This window comes from Phoxinus phoxinus (genome assembly GCF_949152265.1).
Source record: "Phoxinus phoxinus genome assembly, chromosome: 16".
Lineage (NCBI taxonomy): Eukaryota > Metazoa > Chordata > Actinopteri > Cypriniformes > Leuciscidae > Phoxinus > Phoxinus phoxinus.
In genome coordinates this window covers 30,257,007-30,276,984 of record NC_136891.1, presented here as the reverse complement: position 1 = coordinate 30,276,984, position 19,978 = coordinate 30,257,007, and the positions used below count along the sequence as shown (strand labels likewise).

The window sequence follows — 19,978 nt, the reverse complement described above, 5'->3', positions numbered from 1 at the left end:
ATACTGTTTTATGGCTTCTACAGAAACATATATCATTGCTCAGCAACGTCAGAGCTCTTGTCTTAAAATATTTATATGTTATTGTAAAAAATCAATTTCTCTATATAGAAAATGAATGGGATTTTTACTTGCAGAACTGTACTGCTGCGCTATAACCACAATTTCATGGACTCACTAGTCGCAGGTCTACAGTTCGACGTTCATACCTTGGCTTTATCTTTGACGGTTGTATATCTCTCATTGAGTTTCTGGATCTCCTGTTGAGTGGCTGTATGTTCAGTCATGTTGGAACCCTTGGTTGCAATGGTCTCTAAAGGGCTAGAGTGGCTAAGAACTTCCTCATAGAGAAGCTGTAACAAAACAAAGCAATTAATACTTTCAGGTTACAATTTCTGATATAACTGTAAGAATATACAACTGTTACCTAATTAATAAATCCAGTATAATATTATATTATAATATATTGTAATATAGCCTAAGTATTGTAATTCTCAGAGTTAAATAAATCCTATGAAAAGTATAAATTTGCCTTGGCACGGCCTAGATTGGCTGTCTTGTCCCTCATTTCAGCATAGTGTTTGTCTGAGTTTCCAAGGCTCTCTTCTACGCGCTCCATCCAGCACTCAAACTGACTGACATCCTCTTGGTAACTGGTCCAGTGTGACAAGGCTCCTTCCAGCTGGCTGTAAATGCAACACATAAACAAAACATCTACTACTTCCACACAGACATCTGAAGACCAACAGAACTGACTTGAGGTATAACAGAGGATAAATATACAAACACTGATGGAGAGAAAGCTCTCGGACCTTTTGCACTGTATGGATGTTGATAAGAGTGATTCCCAGGAGTCTTTGAGGTCCTGAATTTGCTTGCGAACCACTGGTACTCCCTCAGCTGATGTGTTCCTCTGGACAGATTCCCCTCTGGTGATGAGCATCTTCAGTTGGATTTCTCTTCCCTGACAAGCTGTCAGTAAAGCCTGTAATCAATCAGAAATACTGTTACCCACCAAACATGTACAAATGAAACATCCAAACTAATTTATGAGCCATAATTCCTTAGAAGGTGATCGTTAGAATTAGCAACATCTGCAAACCTGTACTATGATATATGTATAATAAACGACAATGTACCTCGAGCTGGCCCATTCTGGATATAAGCACATTCTTGTCAGATGTGGGGCATCTGCAGGTCTTGAGGACCTGTTGGGACTCAGAAACCCAGTTCTGAAGTTCCTGAAGGCCCTGTGAAAATAGCTGATGCTCCCCCACCACTCGTTCTACCCTTGACACCTTCTCCTGCAGGAGGCGGGCGAGAGAAACCAAGACTAGTGATAGACTGGACAAATGAGGTGATAAGTACATTTAGAAATGCACAATACATTGATGCAATATTGGTTATCAGCCGATATTAGAGATTACTTAGCTGGATGTTTAATTGTGCAGCTAATTTTTTTCTGTTTCTACATTGTTAACACTGTTAAATGTAATATTTAGCAAATCTAAAAAAGTATATAGCATTTTCATACTGTAGATTATAATATTGTGATGCCTAAATTCACTTGAAGCATTCAAAAAGATTGATTGTAGTTTTATTTTTTAATATATTTAGATAAAATAGTATATCATTTGAATATTGGACATAATATGAAAATGATTATCAGTATTGATCCGAATTTTAATATCAACGCATCCCTCGTTGTATAAATCAGTATACAACATGCTTTTTTATAAAGTAAGCAATCAAACAAAACTCAGGGAAAGGAGACAAAACTTAATTGAATTCAAATTACTGAGAACAGAAATGCGCAAATGCAACAAACGACTCCCTCTCCAAAATTCAAAGCACATCAATAGAAATGAACAAGTTTTTTTTTCTTTTTCTCCATTCGGTCACCTGATGGGAGTTTGGCTTGCTTAGTTAGGGACAGTAATATTATTGATTTGACTGCACTGAAGAGAACTGAGCTGGATGAAGACATCACTTTTTTCTCCAGAGTTGCTATATAGCTAGATTGAACTTATTTCATAATTGATGAACTTTACACTTTTAACTGAATCAACACTGAACTGACTTAAGCTGAATAATGACACTTTTTAGAGCAGAGCTTTTTTCATAATTAATTATTACTTTCCTGTTAATTACTGTAAAGCTACTTTGAAACAATTGAATGACGCGTGACTTGGCTTGACTTGTAACTAGGAGTTAAATAAACAATAGAACCTTTAAAGCATATAGTAAATCTACTAATATAACCAAACAGGCCATTGCCATTGAGCTCATTATCAATCACAATCAGTGGTAATAATGGACAAGAAAGCACAAGACTGATGAGGTAAACAGACAGGTAGAGGAGGTTACCTTAATCAGGTTGCTCAGGGCCAAGTAGCATGCAGCTAGCTGGCAGACGCGATGCACAAAGCTCTTCCCAGCACCCTGACCGTCCCAGAGCCCATGTGCTCGCCCTCTCAGCCCTGCCAGTTCAGACTCTCTGGAGCTCATCTCCTCCAGCAACGTCTGAGGGGTTCAGTCAGGGGTCAAAAGGCAAGCAGGGGTTACAGGAGAATAAAGATGAATGGTCATGCAATGAAAGACCACACTAAAAACAAACATGAGCTTTTGGACACATCCAATGAGATGGATAGTAGAGCGTTGGCGCTTGCAACGCCAAGGTCATGGGTTCGATTCCCAGAGAAAGCAAGAACTGATAAGAATGTAAATGTGTACCTTGAAATGCAATGTAAGTCGCTTTGGATAAAATGTAAATGTAATGGACAGGTCACATTCTCCAAACACCAGAACAACTTTTACTAAACACACTTAATACACCAGGGCACAAAAGACCACCACAAGCTAATTTCTTGCTTCTTTTCTTTAGATGGAGAAAAAAAACCAGACTGTGAAATTGTCAGTTAGGCAGACACAGTTCATGATAATAGAGTCTATCATGTTGGGTGCACTCTGGGGATAAAGGGATTAAGAGGGAAAGTGGGTAAAAGCAGGGGAAGGGGAGATGGGAGGGGATGGATAATCACTCAGAGTGAAACCTCGACACACTGTACAGATACACTGTTGGAAATGTAATTGCCAACAGAGCAGACAAAAGCACCCAGCAGGCGACAAAGCAATACAAAAATAGAGATGAAAGATCTCGTGATAAGGCAAAAAAATTGAAATGTTTATCTTTTCAACCTCTATTCTACGTTCATATTATTATGAGGTTGTATATTGAGGTTTTGTTCTTTGAGTGCATTTGTAAAGCGAAAAATTAATTGCATGTCAGCCTAATCCTCAAAAGTGGCTAAAAGCTCGACTCAGCAGAACCATCGTTGACTGACAGGGTTTATTTCATTATCTCCAGCAGATCCTACTTCTGTTTTACTCATTTAATTGAGCTTAAGTACTGCAAAATACACTGACACAGTTAGCTGATTTCATCTGATCATTTAATTACATGTTCAAGTAGCTAGTAGTGTTAAAAAGACATGAAAAGAAGAAAAATTAATTTTTTATACCTGTCCAAATGTTTAATGCATAATCTATTGATTATAAATCAAATGTTCTCCTGTCAATGAATTACATTACACGGATTTCCAAGGTACAGTAAGTGAGGACTGGAATCTCAATAGTAGTGATTGAAGTCACTCGAGTAGAGCAAAGCTTTAATGAATAATCTTGAATTCAATGAGACTAACTGGGTATACCTGAAGTTTGGAGAGCTCTAGTCTCTTGGCAGGTAGGTCATGGAGGCGAGCGCTGCTCTCCTGTACACTGATCTCTGTCCTGTTCAGCCAGTCTTGCAGAGGCTCCACACTTGCCTCAAAGTCCTGCATCTGAGACTGCAAGACCTGAGAGCACATATTACTTATTTAAAAAAAATGTGTAGACAGTCTCACACCTGTTAGAATACCGTGTGAAACACTAGCTATGTAGTATTTTTGATGTACAGTGAAAAGGGTAAAATAAAATAAAACAGTAATATGCAAAGATATTTTTATTAAAAAAGCTTGCACACATGGATGGATACAGTGTTAAACACTATGTAAACAGGATAATATATATATTAGGGCTGTCAAACGATTCAAATATTTAATCGTGATTAATCGCATTAATGTCATAGTTAACTCGCGATTAATCGCACATTTTCATCTATTCTAAATGTCTCTTGATTTCTTTTTGTTCAATAATTTTTTCTCATTTTAATGCTCTTATCAACATGGAAAAGTGGATCGGCTTGCTTTGTGCAAATGTTTTTTTTATTGAAAACAACATTGGCATATACTGTGTTCAATTTCACACTAACATTCTCACTTGGAGCAAATAATCTCTCCCACAATGTGACACTGTCCATCAATAAAAGGGTGAAAGAAATACTGACGAGGTAATGTTACTGATGACGAGTGGGCGTAGAAACGCATCAGTGTGTGTGCTTGACCATCAAGTGGTATTTCAGACTGGACGTACTGCGATGAGATACAACGACACAACACACAAATCACTTTGGTCTTGTCAATTGAACCATTTGGCAACTTTTTAAAAGTAAAGTTTCCATTCAGAATCTTATTGGCATCCATTTCGGCGTCTCGCACTCATCATTCATCCATTTAAAATGTAATGTTAAAGGGGGTCGCACACCGGATGAGAAGCGCAGCGCCTCGTATTTAAAATTCGAACACATTATTCTCTATGAGTGTACACACACCGGCGGCGCCATTCAGCGTTTTTATTGCTGGCCATAAACTGAGAGTGCGCGTCTGATGTGCGATACAAGTTGTCCTAGACGCGGCTCGGCGCTACGCTTCTCGTCCACTCTTTGGCCGGTTCGCAACCCCAAACAAGTGTGTGTGGCGTGCCTGTTGTTTTGTTTCTGGTCTAGCTAGATCCGGTGTGGTGTTGTAGTTTTAATAACGTTACTAGTTGTTGCAAAAGCATGTGAAAAAAAACTCCAAAGTTTGCAAATTTTTTGACGCCGTTAATATGGGTTTGCGTTAACGCCGTTAATAACCCTAATATATATATAAAACAATAAATAAATAACGAAAATAGTAATGTGCAAATATGTTTTTATTTAAAAAAAGCTTGGATACAGTGTTAAACACTAGTGATGTAGTATTTTTTTATGTAAAGTGAATAGAATATTACAATCATTTTTAAATACATAAAATAAAATAGTAATATGCACTCATCTCTACCTGCAAGGCCATCTCTCTTCGCTTTAAGCTGTCCACCAGGCTCTTCCAGTCATCTTTGGCTACGTTTGCTTTGGTCCTGATGGCCTCCACTCTGTCGGCAGCCATTACGCTACTAAGCTGCTCCGCATACGTCAGGACAGCACTAAGTCTGGCCTGGCCCTGGTCCTTGTCACTCATGAACTCCTGTGGTGCAGAATGAGCAAGACGTCAGCCGCACAGACACAAGTGGACTATCACAGAGCAGAGGGCAGCAAGTGCAATGAGTCACGTCCAGACATTGACAGGCACCCAGCAGGGATCTCCCACCATCTGTGAGGCGTGCACGGCCCCTCTTTTTGCCGTCTTTCTCCACTCAAACGGTACAGATGCAATTATGTATGACCCAAAGCATGTCTGCCTCTGTGTTGGTGGTTCAGGGCAGTAAGCCATGCGGAAACATTGTTCCACATTTGAAATATATTTGATGGTAAATAAAAAATGAGCAGCGTTGTTTCCATCTTTTTATTTTCAGTAACCCCGTTCCACTTCTTTCTTCTTATCTCCTCCTTTTTATTGTAGACAAGCTATATCTAGTCCTACACAGAATCTGTGCTGAGCTTTGCCTTGTTCTCTGCTGATTGTGGGGAAAAATCTGCAGTATTCTGTGGAATGAATTTATGTATGTGACAAATGTTAAACAGAGCCTGAACTGGTTTCGCTTCAAGACCCAGATTTTTTTATTGGACATCAAGCGGTGACCCAATACAATGCCAAAATTAGCGTACAAAATTGAATTTGAATGGTTTCATGCTCTCACTAGATAAAAATGTCCTGCACAAACCACACAGTGGTCAACACAAATCATGTTTAAGTGCAAGTGAACGCAATCATTTGCATGTGAACGTATTTAAAGTAATCGAGTCTGTCATGTAACCTGTCCATGTTTGCATCTGCCTAATATGACTAGCTGTGAAATATTAATTTGATGCACAATGGAATGAGAAGTCTTTGATGTCCATAACAAAAGATACAATAAACATTCAATATACAAGTTCTGATTGATTAACCACATTCTTTACAATAAACTCTTTTATGTTCAACAGAAGGAAAAAACTAAGGTTTGGAACAACATGAGGGTGAGTAAATATTATGACAAGATTTTCATTTTTGGTGGATTATCCCTTTTGAAGGCTGATAACCTGGATATTTGATAACGTAACTACTATATGCATAGTTATATGGTTAATTGCATTTTATTATTTGCATTATTTTTTACTCAGGCACATTTTTGGGTCAGAACTGGGCCTTTGAGAACCACTGGTAATTACACTATTATTTGAAAGACAGAAATAGAAAGCCAAAATATTTGAACACACGAGGGGCAGGAAATTTGAGATATATATAAAAAAAAAAAATGTATGAGTGATTTTCAAATTTTGCAAAAATATCGGCACATTTTCATCCACATCAAGCTATGTCTCTTTCAACACAGCTATACATCATTACTGTGCATTTTCCCTGTGCTCTCACAGGTTTTCTACTGTGCTAATTGAAGTCATAAATAGCCCAGTCTGGCACATCCTTGGCTAAATGGTGGCCATAAACTGGCCCATGGGACATGAGAATGGGCTATCACTTTATCAAATCCTGGCTACTCTTACATGACAGGGACAACCTGCTGTGGCCTGGCTATGGCTATGTTCCAAGAATCCTGAATTTTGGAGTACACTCCTGGACAGAGAGTACTGTCCACAACCATTCCACTCACCTGGATCTGCTGGAGGGCGACGGAGGCGTCCTGGATGCTATGAGGGGAGTCAAAGCATTTTGCGGTGGAGATGTTGGCATTGACCATCCACTGCCGGAAGTCATGCAGAGAAGAACGGAAGCGTTGTTCCAAAAGTTTCTCCTTATTCTGACATTCCCGGGAGGCTCGCAGGCTCAGACTAGAGAGAAAGATGCACACGGAGGTATTAGAAAAGGAGAGGGTAAAAAAAAAAAGGGGATGGGGGTTAAAATGTGTGAGCATGGGGGGGGGTGATAGCGCAAGGTGAGCAGACATCTGTTTCAATGACAGGCTCTCTCAGAGGGAGAGTTTGGGAATCAGAAAGTGAAAACGCAGCAGAACCAGCACACACAAGAATACAGTGGCATATCTGCACAGCCCACAGGTACACACTTACACACACGAATGCAGACGAGGATAAAGTGGACAGTGGAGAGAAGATAAGCATGTTTTTTCGCTGCTATACCTGAAAAGCATGCTAACGAGGCAAAGCCTGCTGTCATGACAGGTGCTCTCAGCTGAAACGCTCACTTTAGATGCAGCGCTATGAGGTGCAATATATCACAACCCTTCATTCAGCTCAGTGCACTGAATTTATGTGTTCATGTATTCCATCAATTAAATACAACGTGTGAAAGTACAAACCTACAAAACAATTAACTATTGCTTTCTTTCTTTATCATTTCTTTATCATTTATAAAGCTGATCGAATGAATGTCTTTACATTTTCAAAGAAACATACTTTTTTTATTGTATTTATTAGTAAGTTATCTATTACTGTTCTTGTATTTGTTTTCAATGTTATTTTTTTTTATAAATTATAAAAGAAATGTACTTAAAAAAATATTTTAAACATGTTTTTTTGCTGTTAAACGCACCGGTTTTACTATGTACAAAATCTTCAAGGTCAATAAATAAATAAAAGCATTAGATGACAGTAAATTTAGAGCTTCATTTTTTATTATTATTAATTTATTATATTTATTAATTGCTGTACTCATTTATAAAAAAAATTATTGAACTTTTTTCTTAAATTAATAAATTAAATAAATGTTAAACAATAATTAAATATAAACAAACAAACAAATACATTTGTATAAATTATTATATTATGTGTACATTATTTTAAATAATTTTCTTATATATTTACGGGAACCTCTGTAAGAAACATCCACTTTCTACTTGTCTACAACGGCTAAACAAACTTTCAGGGAATGAGCTGCTAAACAAAACCAGGCGGTGACCATTTAACTTCATGCATGTGTCCTACATCACTCACCTGTTGTGTAGCTTGATGAGAGCGCTGACTCTGTCCGTCTGTGGACCCAGATCACTGGAAAACACACACAGCTCATTGAGCTGCGCCTTCAGCTTCTCCTCCATAACTTCAGCTGTCTGAAGCCCCTCCAGAACACCCTGATGGACACACACACACACACACACAGTAGGGGTGAGTGTCAATGCACAGGCCACCCTTGACACCTAAAATCTCATTTATCGGCTTGATGCTTCTTCACGCACAGTTGCGCGCGCACACACATTTGAGCATTAACACAGCTCTATTCAACTCCAAGACAAGGCTTCTTACAAAAGCATTTCTGTTCTTCAGCGAGTCCAGGAAGCCTTCCCACTTCTCCGAACATGCCTGAGATTGTACAGAGCCGAAGTGCCGCCTCTTTCCCTGTGCTTCCACCCTCCCCCTGACCCTCTCTTTAAAAACAAGAGGGAAATGCTTCCCTGACTTCCCCCTATAGAACACTTCCTCCTGTAATCTCTCTCCTCCTCTTCCTTCTCTCACTCCTCCCTGTCTTCCACTTCACAGGCCGTGGTTCTCCCTCTCTTTCACACTCTTCGGCGGCTCTCGTTCACTCCTCCCCGCCTTTGACATGTTCTCTCGTTTGCTTTCCCACTCTTTCCCTCCCTTTCACATTCTCCCTGCCTCCTCTCCTCTCTCCCTCTCCCTCTCCCTTTCCCACTCCCGGTGGGAGTCAGCTGTCAGATGTTGAGGAGCTGGAGCCGTGCAAACGAGCGTGTAACACAAACAAGTCTGGACAACGGAAACACCAGATGAGAGAAAGTAAAATAGAAAGAAGGAAATATTGAGGGACTTGAGGAAAAAAGGAAGAAATAAAGGAGGGAAAATCTGCAATCCCTTTTCAATTATCTGAGCAGCAAGCGGTAGATGAAAGTATAAACAACCTCAGCAGCAGGAAAACATATTACGACCCACTGTTTATGAGAAAGAGCCAGACAGAGAAAACAAGACAAACAAGAAATGGAAGGAAAAAGAGAGATGCTCTACAACAGGAGTTTTCAAACTGGGGTCCGCAGGGGAGTTCTAGGGGTCATGGAAAAGTTTAGAGAGAAAAAAGTGTACAAATGAATACATAATAATACAAAAATGAGATTAAAATAAGTATATTTAATCAAACCTATAAATGAGTAAATAAATAAAATAAATAAATAATGTATCTAACAGTAATTTACTATAATAAATAGAATAAAATACAAGAAACTATATATATGCCTTTAAAATTTTAGGAGGGGGGTCCCTAACACAATATATCCAGGTGGTCCTTGACATCTAAAAAATTACAAACCCCTGCTCTAGACTGCATACATATCATTTCTCTATTGAACCTTGTAAACGAGTTTGTTGCTTTAAGAACGATAAAATTCTTCACCAAACTGTGTTGACTTTCCAAACAGTACGTGTCTGTGTGAGAGCTTACATGTACAGTGTAATTAAGTAGCATTTACCTTACACTCCCCCTTCCCTCTTCATCTCTCTCCTCTACTCAATTACCTTGGCGACCGTCCATCCTTCCACCGCCGCAGCTCCGCTATTCCTCCGCTCGGCGCTGATCAGTCCCTCGCTCCACTCCTTCAGCTGGCCCTCCAGCTTCTCCATTTCTCCCTCCAACTGCGCTGTCAGCCGTGTCTGCTCCCGCTCGGCCCCTGTCGCCGCGGCTACGGCCGTCTCGAGAGCGTCGCGAGCTCGTAGCGAAGCTCCCTCCCACTGGTGCAGCGCTCGAGCCAGTGCCGCCACCTCTCCATCCATCAGCTCGCAGCCCGCCGCCGCTGTGTGCCTTCCGGCTCTCTCCGCGCTCAGCCGCACGCGCCGCAGCCGCTCGCGCCCCTCGCACGCGCCGCGCTCCAGCAGCTCCTGAAGGAGGGAGGGAGGGAGAGAGGGAGAGAGTGAGAAGGAGAGAGGGAGGGTAAAGTTGCTACGGAAACTGCGGCATCAGAGGCTGCTTGTTATCCAAGTACTGCCGCCGCTTGTGATTCTCACGACGGTGAAACTGACTGACTGAAAAAAACTCACATCGGATCAGTTCCTCGCGCTTCAGAGGAAGAACGCTCCCCTCACCTCCCTCCTTTTTATTCTAAATTTTCATCATTTTCACACATATTATCCATTTATTTACTTTTTTAGTCTAATTTTCCTACATGCAATTAGAAATTCATTAATTCATTCCACAATGACAATTATCTAATGTAAAATCAATTGTAATTGTGCAGTTAAATGCTTTATTAATAAATAAAGTGTTCTTAATAAATAAACCTAAATGTTAGTAAATAAAAGGAAATAAAATAAAATGAGAAAATTGCAGTTGCAAAAAAAAAGAAAGAAGTGTAATATTAATTAAGCAAGTCATTAAAAAATATAAAGAATTAAGTATCATATAATAATTTTTTTTTTTTTTTTAGTTATCAGCCACACAAAAATATTATGATAGATTAATAAAAAAACTGGAAAGTGAAGATATATTTATTTCAGGTACGTATAAGAGCTTTTCATGCAAAGTTATGCTTGTTCTAAAAAAAACAATTATGTTTAGTGAACAGATTTTAATGCGATTAAAAAAGGTATGATCCCTGACAAATAAACTACAGCTTCAAAAGTAAATGGATGGAATAATGTATTTGAATATAATTTATTTAAAGTGCTGCTGTGTAGTCTTATTATCCTTTAGCCCATCTACCACTCACTCATTCTCTCCGACTGGAATTGATTATCCAGGGAGAAATGTGCAAACAGCATAGAAATTTCCCACCAATTTTCACCCATTCTCCCCCTTTCTTAACGCCTCTTATTGCTCTCTCGGTGCCTCTGGTACTTTTCTCTCATTTTCTTTCTCATCAAACACAAACCCCATGTTATGAAGATTTTCTTTCTCATCGAACACAAAGACAAAGTGTTATGGAGATAAGCAGACGGTATAATGAGCTAATCAGCACAGAAATATTGCAGATCCATAAAAATGGTCAAATCTAAGCACCTGCATCCATTGATTTGTAGTCCTGTGAGAGCATGTAGTACAGAAACACTGACCTTGGAAAGAAATGTACATGCTTCTCTTTCCCCACTCACATAAATGTTTCAACTACACACACACAGAGTTTAACAAATTTAAATATTTGAATACACTCAGGTATTTTGTTTATTGCGCATTACCTTTCTGTATATTTTTAATATTCTGTATTCCTTTGTACCATGCAAAGCAAGCCGAAGGCTTTGTTTCTGTCAAGAAACATCTAAAGACTATTTTGTGCACATTTATGATAACTCACTTTTTTTTTCTTTCTTTTTTTTTTTAGAAAATAAAAACTCTTAAACTTTTTTAAAATAATAATTTATCTATTTTGGGCTTTTCTGTATTGTGACACTTTTTGTTGTTGTATTCCTCTTCATCTGAAAGTCATTTTAGATAAAAGTTTCTGCTAACTGATTTAAATTTAAATTAAATTGCAATTGAAATATTGATTTAAATTTAAATTGTAAATTGTGTACGTGTATACTGCTGTTGTATTCTGTGCCCCGCTATGTTGACTGGCAGCGGTTGCAGTATAATATCCCTCATGGGGTTAATAAAAACACTTATCTATCTATTTATACACCCACACTTTCATAATCATATGTGCAGATGAAATGCAATTATGCATTCATATCATCAGTGTCTCAATTTGACGTGCAATCTCACACCATCTCATCTGCTTTAAAGAATGGATTTGTTTTTTTTCATTTCACACCATTTACAATGAAAGATGATATTTGTAAATGAGAAAGAAAAAATGCAGGTTCTCTCTATCATTTTCCACAGAGGCTGTCAAGAAACCCTTAGAGAGAAAACCAGCTTGATTACAGGAAATGGTACATCTAATTAATGTGTAAAAGCTTTAATGAATTATGAAACTGAATAAAATAAAATAAAAGGTCTTTATTAAACATAATGTAATTGAAAATGAGCAATTGATACAAAAAAACAAAACAAAAAACAACGTTCTGTAGTATCATAATGCTATACTACATTTTTCTGTTATAAAGATAAAGGTTAAAAAAAAGTCTCACTAACTTAGTAATTCTTTAATAAGGCAATATTTTAATTTTCTTACCCGGACTTCGGTCAACTTCCGACTTAAGGTGTAAGAGTCACCAGAAGGGTCAGAGCATTGCTGAAGTTCCTCCCCTACCACCATTAGCCAATCTGTGAGCTCCCTGATTGTTTCCATGTACTTCTTATGCTCGATTACAACGTCCTCTGACAGTCTGACTCTCTCCTAAATAAGAAAAAATATAAATAGCATTTAAATTTTAATTTGAACACTCTCATGACACTATTACACTACAACTATCCACTAGACTACACACTGACAATACTTCACCTCTGCTGCAGCTTTGACATCCTCAAAATGTGCCCTAAGGAGAACCATTTCTTCCTCCTCAAAGACGGGGTCACCCGTGCGTTTGTAAAGTTCGGCTGCACTCTCCTCCAGATAGCACAGAGCTCCCTGATGGTCCTCCACATCTGATGACAGCAAGCGCAGTCTCTCCAGTTGCTTTCGTTTCTCCCTGAGTCCAAGCTGGGGCTCAAGAGGACCCTTAACCTCCAGCCCTACTCCCTCCAGCCACCTCTGCAGCTGTGCACGAGACTCCACAAACAAATCCCACTGATTAACGGTCCACTCTAATCGGCTAAAACACAAAGCACAAATAAGAGGCAGTTATAATTTAGATTTCTAGATTTAACTTTTTTGTAAACAACAGTATATAGACGGATAGATATAGAGCAGATGAGTATATAAACTAAGAGATATAGAGCAGACATACATACAGACAGACAGAAAGATAGATAGATATAGACAGAGTAGGTGAGTATATAGACAGACAGACAGACAGACAGACAGATAGATAGATAGACAGACAGACAGACAGACAGACAGACAGACAGACAGACAGATAGATAGATAGATAGATAGATAGATAGATAGATAGATAGATAGATAGATAGATAGATAGATAGATAGATAGATAGATAGATAGATAGATAGATAGATAGATATAGACAGAGTAAGGTGAGTATATAGACAGATAGACAGAGTAGGTGAGTATATAGACAGACAGAGTAAGGTGAGTATATAGACAGATAGACAGAGTAGGTGAGTATATAGACAGACAGAGTAAGGTGAGTATATAGACAGATAGACAGAGTAGGTGAGTTATAGACAGACAGAGTAGGTGAGTATATAGACAGACAGAGTAGGTGAGTATATAGACAGACAGACAGAGTAGGTGAGTATATAGACAGACAGACAGAGTAGGTGAGTATATAGACAGACAGACAGAGTAGGTGAGTATATAGACAGACAGAGTAGGTGAGTATATAGACAGATAGACAGAGTAGTTGAGGGTATAGACAGAGTAGGTGAGTATATAGACATACATACATACATACATACATACAGACAGACATTGAGTAGGTGAGTATACAGACAGACAGACAGACAGATAGACAGATAGACAGATAGATAGATAGATAGATAGATAGATAGATAGATAGATAGATAGATAGATAGATAGATAGATAGATAGATAGATTGAAAGTGATAGAGCCGGATAATAACTTGGTTGCCATAGTGATGATGAGTTTAATTGAATAAAAGCCCAGGAGGCTGCCACCTGCAGTCAAGCACACTTGCCAATTAAAAAAAAACCCACTATGCTCCCACTCTTATCTCTCTTGACCCAAAATATTTTAATGGTCCCGGTAATTATAATCCTATTGATGTGTCCATTGTCGTAGTTCATTTTCATTCAAAGCCAATTGGCCAAAACCTCTGGAATGATAGTCATTTACTGTATAAGTTAAGCTTTTATAGCCAGGTCACCTGTGGCAGCTCATTGCTCTCAAGAGCAGTGCCGCCCATGCGTCCTCAGCTTCCTGATGCTTAGAGCAAATCACTCCTCGTTCCACTTCTCCACTGCTCTTGATGACCAGCTCTGCTTTCCCGGCTGCCATGTTGAGCTTTACCTCGCCCTCTCCCTTCATGAGCAGGATATCCTGGATAAGAGGAAACAAACACAAGTTACAGCTACTGCACAGATACAGAATAGCCCTTCTAAAAATATGATTTTCCCCTAAACAGTATTAGGGAAATGTCCGTTGAATGTTACATAGATGAGAGGGTGAAAATAGGCTTAGGAGTGGCAGAAAAATACAGTTTGTAATTTGACAATACATTACAATAAAATACAAAATTATAATAAATGATTAAATAATAAATAATTAGATTGAAAAAACAGCACATTAATCTCTGTTTGTCTCTTCTTCAAAGATCGCTGTTCTAAATCACGAAATGTACAGATTTTCCCAGTTGTTGTTCTCTATGATTTTTCTGCATGTACCTGTGCTTGCTCAAGTTTCTCTTCCACCTCCTTTTTACTCCCCTCCGTGTTCTCTAGTTTCTCTAACTTTCCCTCGACATCCTCCAGCCAGATTTCCACCGCCTTCAGCGCCTCCTCGAACGCCTGGTACTCCTGTAGTCTGCGGAGTCGACTTCTGGCCCCTTGCAGCAAAGCCTCGTTGTTTGAGAGCAACTCTGCTGCCGCACGACGCCCTGATCTAGATCCTCTCTCTGTTACAGTGAGAGAGGACTGACACAGACGTTCAAGAGATGCCCTGTGACAGAAAACATACAGCTAGCTTACATTTAATCACGACTTACATTGTGAACATCCTCCTCACAGGCTGTTACGCATGCTACCTCACAAACACGGAGACAGACTGTCCATATGTACCTCCTCATCAGCAGCTCTCTGTGGATCTCCTCCACTCTTCTCAGCTCTTCTGAGCGGTCGCCCTGACTCTCACCCCACAGAGGAACATCTGTCTTCAGTCTCACCTCCAGCTGTTGCAGCCAGTCGCTCAGCTCCACCACACGCGTTTCATACCTTAACAAGATCAAATTCACTGAATCTGCCTTCAAATCTGACACAGGATTGAATTTCCATTCACAGTACAGTACATGGATGGTAAATAGGTAACAATCTTAATTAAAAAGCACACTAAAACTAAAGATGTACAACATTAAACTGACATCATGTTATTGAGTTCATTACAACAGAAGTACCAGAGGTACATTTCAACTTAGATAGGAGGGCCTTTGAATATCGTTTTGGACAAAGGTGGATCTTGGAGTCAAAACATTGATAATATAGACCAAAATAGATTTAAAAGACGGAAATCATATTTGTTAGTTCTCAATACAATATCATAATTAAGTGAACATGGGGGAATTTATAATTATTTCACTACTCTGATTTGAGCAGATGTTACAATTTCTTACCATTTGCACAGGTGGTACACACTCCTAACATCTGATTGATTATTTATTAATAAATATTGCAGGTGTTTCATTGCTTTGTGAAATTTGTGGGATTGGATGTGACAATACAATAATGATACATGAATAATGATGATAAAATAAACTAAATAACTGCTTTCCGATCATAATTGGATAATATTGAAGTAGCGTTATACAAAACTGCATATGTAATGTGGATCTTCATCAGTTCTACATTGTTGCCAATTTACAAGTCTCCGCCCACACAGTGGTCATTGTCGAAAGAAGAGGCTTGCCGCCATTGATAAGTGCTGCAAATGTGTGTATTAAAGTTCACCAAACTTAAACCCAACACAATTCACACAGGGAAACCGGAAATACTTCATTGTGACAATTCCCATTGAAATTTCGCTGAGCAACAGTACATGTGACCGCGCCTTTTTTGTCCATCCTCTAAGGCTCCATCCTGTTGGACAGTCTGTTTTTTTCCATTGTCTTGCCATTTTGTAAATGATCAAGTCATTAAAAATAAAGTTTTATTAGTGCCTGAGCTTAGATTGTAGACTCGAAAGCACTACTTACCCGGTTAATAGGGTGGCACTTTCTTCCAGGGACCGCATGCGCTGTCTGCATTCCATAACAAATGCATCCAAAGCATACTGACAAGAGTCCAGTTGCTCCTGTATGCCTCCAGTCCCACCTTTAGTGAGATGCAACAGGAGTCTCTTTCCATCCTCACAAACCTGGGCCAAGCGCTCCTCACCATCCATGACTTCCTCTACTGCAGTCTAATAATGAGGGGATAAATGAATCGTATTACACGAGGGACACAATGAGCCACTGTTAATAATAATGATAAATTAATGGCTCTTAATCCAAAATTTCAAATCCAGAATAATCCCCTATTAGATTGAGGTCTGAAATGCTTCTTTATTGTTTTACTAGTGATTAGTAAGAGCCTTATTGCTTTGCTCTGGTGCAATGTTTCATTACATGGCTGAGTCATTTGTAGCATGACGCTACCTTCAGTTTTTGTTGCTTGGATGAAATGGCGACGGCATCTCCTGTTTCCTCAAAGCAGTCCTCAATTCCAACCCTCAACTCAGAGAGCCAACAGTGAAAAGCATGTGCTTTCTCTAGTAGAAGGAAAGACAGAGAGAGAATGACAGTCCATAAGAAGAAATGTACGTGAGCTGTTGCTGCATGCGGCCAGATGGACCGTGTAGGAGTGTATGGAACAGCTCTCTGTTGTCTTAGTAACCAGCCTCAACCAATTCCACTGGGATCTGTCATAATGTCACTGGGAGAGGTAGCATCTGAGGCACAGGTGTGTGGCAGTCACGCTTTTAGGGAGTGCCGTGCAGAATCATTTCAAACAAACATAAATAAATAAAATATCTATTACCAACTATTCATGAAGCACTTGAATGGTAAGTGGCTTTAAAATTCCATCTATAGTACCGGTATTAGTTTTTCTCATATCTGACACCTACACTTCTGTTCAAAAGTTAGGGGGCAATAATGATTTTTTTTTTAAAGGTACACTGTGTAGGAATTACTCCTATCTAGCGGTGAAATTGTATTTTGCATTGAAACGAATAGTGCTCTCTAGCGCCTCGCTTTTTCAAATGCGTGTTGCAACTACGGTAGCCGTTATGTACCAAGAAGCTATGACAACAATAGCCCTTCGTCGAGTTTAACTATACGTTACATGTTCTACTGGTATGCTGCCTATATAATGAATTACACAACCAAGCAATGAAAAAAAAGCTTGTAATTTAGACCGTAACATTACACGTCGAGAAGAAAGCAGGCAACTTCAGAGTCCCTTTCAAAGTCTTTCTCCTTCATTAGCTCTTTCCACCTGGGTAAAGCTATCCCGATATTTACCCTCGGTTTTTGAATTCGCCGGTCACATTTCCTTTTAAATTCAATTTTGGCATTTCTCCTGTGGCTCGGCATAAGTATGATCCTGAATTATGAAGTACCGTGCAGTGCAACCTTTCAAATGTACCGGGGCAGAGACACGCATTACGACTCACTCCTTGTTTGCTTCAGCTGGTGTCAGTCACTTTACGCTGCCTCTGAACGAAAAGGTGTTGTGGAAACGTGTTGAGGTAGCCTAGTGCTTTATGTCCCTCTCTGCTATTATAGTTTTTCAAGATGGCGGAACGACATGGAAGCCTCCGTGGAGTTGCCTGTCCCATGTAAATAAAGATAAGAAATTCTTCGCGTACGAGGATAAGTCGGATCATTGGGAGAGGTAATTGTACACCATTGAGGACATATTTATGAATAAAGACATTACTCAAAGACATACTAAACTACACAGTGTACCTTTAAAGAAAGAAATTAATACTTTTATTCAGCAAGGACACATTCAAAATTGATCAAACGTTACTTTTATATTATTCCAAAAAAATTATATTTCAATGCTGTTCTTTTGAAATTTCTATTCATTAACAAAACCTGAATTTCACAAAAATACTAAGCGTTTCAACATTTATAATAAATAATAATAAATAAATGTTTCTTAAGCACCAAATTAGCATATAAGAATGATTTCTGAAGGATCATGCGACACTGAATACTGGAGTAATAATGCTGAAAATTCAGCTTTCCCGTCACAGGAATAAATTGCATTTTATAATATATTAAAATAAAAACCTGTTATTTTTTATTACAGTTTTACTGTGCTTTTGATCAAATAGATGCAGCCTTGGTGAGCATAAGAGACTTCTTTCAAAAATATCTCACTGAACTCAACTTTTGAAAGACAGTATATGTATATTTTTTTATTAATGAATTAATTTAAATTCACTCACCATTGAAGCGCTGCAGTAAAGCATCCTGAAGAGACCCCAGGATCTGGTTGCGGCGTTGTGTCACTTCCTCATTCCTCTTGACCAGGTTGGAGACAGCATCACCCAACAGGGTCAGGTGCTGAGTTGGGTACGCTCTACACAGTGCCCTGAGAGACTCACTTGCAACGTCCAAACTCACCTGCAACTGTCTCTGTGACTTCTCAACCTCCTAAACGACCAGGGTGGAATATACAGGGTATTTAGTTTTGAATTGACTGTTAAATGGTAATAAAGACCCCCATGTGAAATGAACTGGCTTGGATACATCTCCATCCAGAAATTTCATCACAATATTTGGCTTGTGGAGTATGTACCAGATTGCTCATGATTAGACTACATTTATTCTTACTTTGCCTACTTTGCAGAATCTTACCGTTATATTTAAGTCAAATTCAGTCAATTCACTAACCTTGATTTTAACAAAATATTCTGGGTCAGAGGATGTTGAAAACTCTGATAGTGAGTCCTCAGAGGTCTTCAGCTGCTCTGAAATCTGGGAAATTAGGTCTTGAAGCTGCTGCCTCTGCAAGTTGAAGTCTTTATACATGCCTCTGGTCTGTTCGTACACCTCTGAAGCATGGGAAATCTGCTTTCTCAGATCTGCAGCCATCACCTCAAGAGGCCAAAAACAAATTCTACATTTACCAGTCACCGTGACTAGCGGTGTGTTTTTATTCTCTTTACATATTTGATGTAACGTCACTTATCACAACAAATGTCACAGCTACTGCTGATGATCACCTGAAGTTCAGTGTGTGTGTGCTGGGTTTTCATCAGTTCCTGTAGCTCTGTCATCTTCTCTTGCAAGGTCTTCAGTTCGTCCTCCTTATTGTCCATCTCCAGCTGTGCAAACACAGAAATGAAGGGAATTACATATTTTGGTATTTTATTATGTTTACTTTACAAGGTTAGATTTGGCTTGGCTAAATGGATCTCACCTTGAACTCAGAGAGGCGCTCCTCCATGTCATGAGTGGAGAGGAGACTGGCAGCTCCCTCACTGAGCTCACAGACAGAGACAGCACTCCAACACTCGATGTCATTGGCCATTTTATTAATGCCATTCCACAGCTCAAGAGAGCGAGTGTACCGACTGATGTTTGCATCCATACTCTCAGAGATCTGCACAATAATGAACACTGGCCATAAGTGCATCATGTGCATAATATGGTGTAAATAATTAGAAGACCACAGTTGAAAGAGCAGACGCATCCCTTATTCTGACAGTGTAATGACTGTATCTCATACTTCTATATCACCATCCTGACGATGTATGTACAGAATCTTGTTTTTACTTAGTTCACATGCTACTGTGTATCTATGCTTGTACATTTCAGTGTTTTATTTATTTTTTTGTTGGTTTTTATCAATACCTCCCTTTTATTTGAATTGTTTCTTTTGTCTTTTCCCACCCTGAATGAGTCATAAAAAATATGAATAAATCATAAATAAAAAAGACAAAAATAATATGATAACCAATAAATGGTAAATATTATACATTTGTATTTGTTAACAAAATAAAGGAAAATA

The 19,978-nt window shown here is 38.9% G+C and overlaps 1 protein-coding gene across 1 annotated transcript in view; it reads right to left on the bottom strand.

The window, feature by feature from the left end:
* The window catches only part of LOC306983757 (nesprin-1-like), an 82,216-nt gene extending 62,787 nt beyond the window's left edge, over window positions 1–19,429 (bottom strand). Inside the window, exons 1-21 of the mRNA XM_079584422.1 lie at window positions 19,388–19,429; window positions 19,191–19,292; window positions 18,859–19,062; window positions 18,411–18,618; window positions 16,609–16,721; window positions 16,168–16,373; window positions 15,041–15,193; window positions 14,648–14,921; window positions 14,131–14,303; window positions 12,628–12,937; window positions 12,358–12,522; window positions 9,767–10,126; window positions 8,240–8,376; window positions 6,943–7,120; window positions 5,196–5,378; window positions 3,708–3,851; window positions 2,365–2,520; window positions 1,137–1,301; window positions 810–982; window positions 530–683; window positions 207–350 (exon numbers count right to left, since the gene is read on the bottom strand). Of these exons, the coding sequence (XP_079440548.1) occupies window positions 207–350; window positions 530–683; window positions 810–982; window positions 1,137–1,301; window positions 2,365–2,520; window positions 3,708–3,851; window positions 5,196–5,378; window positions 6,943–7,120; window positions 8,240–8,376; window positions 9,767–10,126; window positions 12,358–12,522; window positions 12,628–12,937; window positions 14,131–14,303; window positions 14,648–14,921; window positions 15,041–15,193; window positions 16,168–16,373; window positions 16,609–16,721; window positions 18,411–18,618; window positions 18,859–19,062; window positions 19,191–19,292; window positions 19,388–19,414 (3,729 nt within the window). The 5' untranslated portion in view covers window positions 19,415–19,429. The remainder of the gene's footprint in view (window positions 1–206; window positions 351–529; window positions 684–809; window positions 983–1,136; window positions 1,302–2,364; window positions 2,521–3,707; window positions 3,852–5,195; window positions 5,379–6,942; window positions 7,121–8,239; window positions 8,377–9,766; window positions 10,127–12,357; window positions 12,523–12,627; window positions 12,938–14,130; window positions 14,304–14,647; window positions 14,922–15,040; window positions 15,194–16,167; window positions 16,374–16,608; window positions 16,722–18,410; window positions 18,619–18,858; window positions 19,063–19,190; window positions 19,293–19,387) is intronic.
* Window positions 19,430–19,978: the final 549 nt, after the last annotated feature.